The sequence below is a fragment of the Cricetulus griseus genome, chromosome 5 (assembly GCF_003668045.3).
Source record: "Cricetulus griseus strain 17A/GY chromosome 5, alternate assembly CriGri-PICRH-1.0, whole genome shotgun sequence".
Classification (NCBI taxonomy): Eukaryota; Metazoa; Chordata; class Mammalia; order Rodentia; family Cricetidae; genus Cricetulus; species Cricetulus griseus.
This window is the reverse complement of record NC_048598.1, coordinates 61,300,441-61,306,440: the sequence shown is the minus strand read 5'-3', so window position 1 is coordinate 61,306,440 and position 6,000 is coordinate 61,300,441. Positions and strand designations below refer to the sequence as shown.

The 6,000-nt window shown below is 46.1% G+C and overlaps 1 protein-coding gene across 1 annotated transcript in view; it reads right to left on the bottom strand.

Moving 5' to 3' along the window:
• Positions 1–4,602: 4,602 nt before the first annotated feature.
• Positions 4,603–6,000, bottom strand: part of Tmem163 (transmembrane protein 163) — a 183,547-nt gene continuing 182,149 nt past the window's right edge. The window contains exon 8 of the mRNA XM_027417767.2: positions 4,603–5,311. Within this exon, the coding sequence (XP_027273568.1) occupies positions 5,251–5,311 (61 nt within the window). The 3' untranslated portion in view covers positions 4,603–5,250. The remainder of the gene's footprint in view (positions 5,312–6,000) is intronic.

The window sequence follows — 6,000 nt, the reverse complement described above, 5'->3', positions numbered from 1 at the left end:
TTAGAGTTTAATTTTTATTCCTCTATAATTCAGTAATAGAATCTTCAATTTGTTTAAGGGAAAGAGTGAATAACTGAATTTATAGTTCCCAGAAACCCTTTGCTGCCCCCTGCTGGACAGGGTGGCTCCTGGCAGATTGGTTACCTCTGCCACATTCCCATCCTAACCAAGATTATTCCCGTGACCTGGTCCTTAAAAAAAAAAAAGAAAGAAAGAAAGAAAGAAAGAAAGAAAGAAAAGAAAGAAAGAAAGAAAGAAAGAAAAAAAAAGAAAGAAAGAAAGAAAGAAAGAAAGAAAGAAAGAAAGAAAGAAAGAAAGAAAGAGAAAGAAAGAAAGAAAGAAAGAAAGAAAGAAAGAAAGAAAGAAAGAAAGAAAGGAAAAAGAAAAAAATCCACCACCACCCCCAAAGGAGCCACATGAGGCCCTACGACGGCAGGGATTTTGACTTCTTTCAAAACTGGACCCAGAGGTCACTTGAATACCAGTTTGCTGTTTATGTTTTGCCAATTTAACCTCTTCGCTGGTAGAACATCTCTGGGTGAACTGCAGATGTGGAACTGGGAGGAAAACGTCCTGGAATCCAGTGTGCTTTTCCAACTCCTCTCTAAGCTGGTTGACGATTTTACCGTTTAAAGGGGTGAAGTGGTTGAATTTATCTTTTCAGAGCTCCATTCTGCCTAGATTTTGCCACTTTAGGCTGTCCTCTTCCCACTCCTGACCGTCACTCTCCACCCCCGCCCCCGCAGCTGGGACGCATATGCTGGTGTGGCGGATAGTTTCCTGTGGAAGCCAGCATGGGTAGTGGGTAGGTGGGTACACAGGGAGCATTGCTGGGTGGCAACCAGGAGCATGAGCACAGTGCAGCAGCCCATGGAAGCTGCAACAGCAGACATGGGAAGCACCTTTTTTTTTTTTTTTTTTTTTTTTTTGGCCTTGAGCCCAGCCCAAGTATTAAACAAAATAATGTAATCACAATGCCAAAGGACACGGTGACGTCCCTTCCACTGTAGTTGCTGTCACCTTGATGTTAAGCTCATGGCCATTCACGTCTGTGTCTTGAAATGGATCCTGGTGTACTTGTTTCCTACTGTCACTTCTGGGGCTAAGTCACAGGATCCTGCAAATGAGGTGTCCGCTGTCCCCAATTTACTGTACCAGGCAAAAAGAACACTGCTTTGTTTTCCTGTGTTGTAGAGAAACTAGGGAGAACTTTATTTTTCAATAAACTTTTCTTGTGCGACAGGTGGTAGTGATTTGGGGGTGGGTCCTAAAGCTACATTTCATGGTGCCAACACACTGTCAAAGTTATGTTCAAGCAGCATCTGGGCGGGTACTGGGGAATAAGATAGCTGAGTTTATAACAGACAGTTGAGTTCATAGAGTGCTTGCTATGCAAGTGTGAGAGCCAGGCCCCAACCCTCATCCGCTTTTTAAAATGGCAGATGTGATGGCACATGCTTGAAACCCCAGTTCTAGAGAGGAGCCAACATGGTTGGCATTCGTAGAAAACTTGTGACTCGGGCCGGGCGTTGGTGGTGCACGCCTTTAATTTCAGCACTCGGGAGGCAGAGGCAGGTGGATCTCTGTGAGTTCGAGACCAGCCTGGTCTCCAAAGCTACACAAAGAAACCCTGTCTCTAAAAACCAAAAAAAGAAAAAAGAAAGAAAGGAAGGAAGGAAGAAAGAAAGAAAGAAAGAAAGAAAGAAAGAAAGAAAGAAAGAAAGAAAGAAAGAAAGGAAAAGAAAACCTGTGACTCAGAGCTGGGGAAATGAATGGCTGAATGGGAAGGTGCTTGCCAGGCATGCACAAGGACCAAAGTTTGATCCCCAGAACCTATGTAAAAAGCCAGCTCTGGAGATGTGAAAACAGGTATAACCCCAGGGCTCACTACTCAGCCGTCTCAGCCAAATCAGCATATTCCAGGCTAGAGACACCACCACATAGAACAAGGTGGACAGCATCCTGAGAAGCTACAGGTGAAATTGACTTCTAGCCTCCACATGCAAGCATGTACACACATACACACACACACACACACACACACACACACACACACACACACACACACACACACTGGGGGGAGGGCTTTACCACTATGTACTCTTTCTTCCCTACATGCACCTCAATGCTAAATGGGAAGTATTCTTTCCATCTTCCATTCTCACTGTAAAGAGCTGAATTGCAAAATGAACTGCTGGAACTGTTTCCTCAGGACTGGCTCTGGCTGCACAGTGCTCTTTACCTGAGTGGGAGGTAAAAGACAGAGCACCTACATTCACCTGAAAGAGAGGAAGCAGCCCTGAGCCAAGGACCTGTGGGCCATAAAAGTTGCCCAGGGATCTCAGTCAGCAGACGACAGCTGGCTAGGAAAGCACAATGCCCGGGGTTTGAGTCCCAACACCATATAAACTGACACAGTGGTGCACACCTGTAATCCCAACACCCAGGAAATGGAGGCAAGAGGATCGGGGTTCTCAAGGTACCTCTCTGAAATTAGGCACCCTCCTGGGTAATTCTCACAAGACACTGTGAAATTCAGAATCATATGAGACTCAACTCCCAACTCCAAGTCTGTTGAATACAAGAAGGAAGAGTGATGGAGGAACACACACACACACACAGAGAGAGAGAGAGAGAGAGAGAGAGAGAGAGAGAGAGAGAGAGAGAGAGAGAGAGAGAGAGAGAGAGAGAGAGAGATAGTAAACAGTGCTTCTGATCTTGGGACTTTCTGGATTTTAGAACTTTTGTCACCCTGAGTTAGCTTTAAGATGAGACCCAAAACTGAACAGGAAACTCAGTTATACTTCCTATGTGCTCCATACTCATGGTTTAAAGATCATTTCATACCTTAATTTTTAGTGGGCCTGTGTTTTCACTACAACTTGTCCCACAAGCCCAAGCGTGTACTTTTTATTGGTGCTTCCATGTTGCTGGACATTTCTTGAGCATTTGGGATTTCAGATTTGGGGATTCTGGGTGCTCAGCATGTGCTTTCCCTTTGGCAGCACCAAGTGAAATACGCCATCAAAGCCTGCATGAAGCCTGGAGGCCTGCAATCCCTCTGCCCTTTCGGTATCTGCCTCCAGGGGTCTCTGGCTGAACCCTGTAACTGTGTGGTCAGTTGGGGTGAGGTTGCCATCCCCTCTAGAAACTACAGACCCCACATCAAGACAGACCAAGATGTTGCTGTCACTGTCACCAGGTTCCAGCAACCCCTGCCTTGTCTACCTTCACCCACAACAGAAAACCTACCTGTCAGAGATGGTGAAATGACTCAAAGGGGAAAGCACTTGCTGTGTGAATATGAGGACTTGACTACAGATCCAGACCACCCACGTAAGAGCCACCTATGGTAACATGCACCTGTATCTCCAGGACTGGGAAGGCAACATAGGTTCCTGGGACTCACAGTCTAGTCATTCTAGCTGAATCAGCAAGCTCTGGGTTTGGTGAGAGAGAGAGAGACTATCCTAAAGAAAAAATATATAAATAAGAAGATGAGCTGGCAAGATCTTTTAGCGGGCAGTAGAAGCTTACACAGAGGTCTGGTAATCAATCCCAGGATCCCACGAAGTGGCAGGAGAGAACCAACTCCTGAAAGCAGGCCTGTGACCACATTTGTGCCATGGCATGAGTGTGCTTTTGTGTATGCATACACAACCGAAATTCAATTAATGAATTTTTTAAAAGAGGTGAAGACATGATAGAGAGAGATACCCAAAGTCAACCTTGTCCTCCACATGTGAACACACAGAGGAAGGAGAGCACCTGTACACACACACACACACACACACACACACACACACACACACCAGAGAGAGAAAGCGAGCACTCATACACACACCACCAGAGAGAGAGAGAGCACCCATACACACACACACACACACACACACACACACACACACACACACCAGAGAGGGGCACACAACACACACACACACACACACACACACACACACACACACACACACACCACAGAGAGAGCACCAATACACACACACACCAGAGAGAGAACCCATACATACACACACACACACACACACACACACACCACAGAGAGCACCAATACACACACACACACACACACACACACACACACACACACACCAGAGAGAGAACACATACACACACATACACACACCACAGAGAGATCACCCATATACACACACACTGGAGATAGAACCCATACACACACACACTCACACACACACCAGAGAGTGAGAGAGAGAAAGACAGAGAGAGAGAGAGAGAGAGAGAGAGAGAGAGAGCCTGTCCACAATGGATGCTCCCTACATGTTGACACACACACTAACAGCTCCCACATACAACCTCCTTATACCATACAAATGGTCAAGGTATTATTGGCCTGACACAGCTGCTCATGTGGGCAGTTCTGTGAGAGCTACAGAAATGGTGGAATGGGGGACATGTCTACAGCACTTACACCCAATGTTGCATAAGCTGAGGACATCTTAGTCCTCTGGAGGAGTGACCGACCTATGTCTTACACCATGACCACTTAGCACAACATATAGAGATATGCAGATGCAGGTAATGATTATAATTATTTATTACAAATAAATGTATAGAGTTTCACATCTCTCAAAAATGGTTCCTGGGTTCTCATGGATGTGGAAGAAAGGGCTTTGTGCTTACATAGCCTGTTCATGCAAAGCTCATAGGTCACTAAACACTTTAAAAAATAGAATGGTCTCCTTCTGAACAAATCGATTTAGTGTCGCGATTAGTAAAAGTGTATGAAACGGGTTGATAGACGTTAGGAGGGATTACTGATGGAATCCGCTAGGAGAGAGGAGTGTGACTCTGGAGGTGGCTTTGACCATGTGTGTCGGGAGGAGGCAACCCGGTCAGTTACTATCTGGTTTTGGCTGACAGTGAGAGCCACAGGTGGCTTCCTGTCAAGCAGAGACCCTAGCCTGCTTTCAAGAACTGTTTGACTCCAGGAAATAGAAAATGTCACTTCCGGCTCAAGACTGGGAAGCGTGGCAGCCCCTCCCATGGGCAACACCGTCCTAATGTGTTTGATGGTGGGCAACGGGGTGAGGATGTAGGGCAGGTCCAGCCTCCAGGCAGACCTCATCCCATGATGACAGACTCTATGAACGAAAACTTCCCAAAATGAAACTGGATGTGCAGTTAAATATTGGCACCATCTGCCTTCGTGGAAACCTCTTATCGCCATGGTGACGCTCTGCGCTGGGGCAGTCCCTGCAGCCCCTTCAGCCACCTTCACTCAAACATTTCATAGTGACGCGTCTGTCTCACTCTGGGCACCATGTCGACGAGGAGCCTGTAGAAATGAAGACAGACAGGGTCACCTCAATTCCAGGACAGCTTGGGAAAACTGAGGCTATTTGTGTATGTGTGTCTGTGTGTACTTCCTGTGTGTTCAGGTATATGGGGTGGTGGGTACACTTGTGTGTGGGAACCTGTGGAAGCCAGATAACCTTGCCCATTTCTTTCTTGGGTGTTGCCCACCTCTCATTCTTCCCTGGAAGAACCACCAAAATAGGCTAGGCAGGGTGGCTGGCTAGCAAGGTCTTCCTGTCTGGAATTATATCCATGCACCACCACAGCCGGCTTTCTTTTTTTTAATGTGGGTTACAGGGATCAAATCCAAATAACTGTGCTTCCCCACGTGAGCTACCCCTGAGTCCTAGCTGTGACTAATTCTGCCCACATACCATACCATTGTCCCTTTAAAGGCATACAGCTCAGGGGTTTCCTGTGTATACGTGAAGCTGTGTGTTCACCCACACCGGCTTAATTCTGCATTTTTATCATCCTCTATGCACACTAATAGTCACACCTCTTTCCAGACAAGTGTATCTATTCTGGAAATTTCATATAAAAAAAAGTATATGGCCTTTTGAATATGATCACATTCATTTGGAACGTTAGAAGTTCACCCACATTGTAAGGTGTACCGACCCTCCATTCATTTTGATGCCTGAATAATAGTCCACTGGATAGACATAC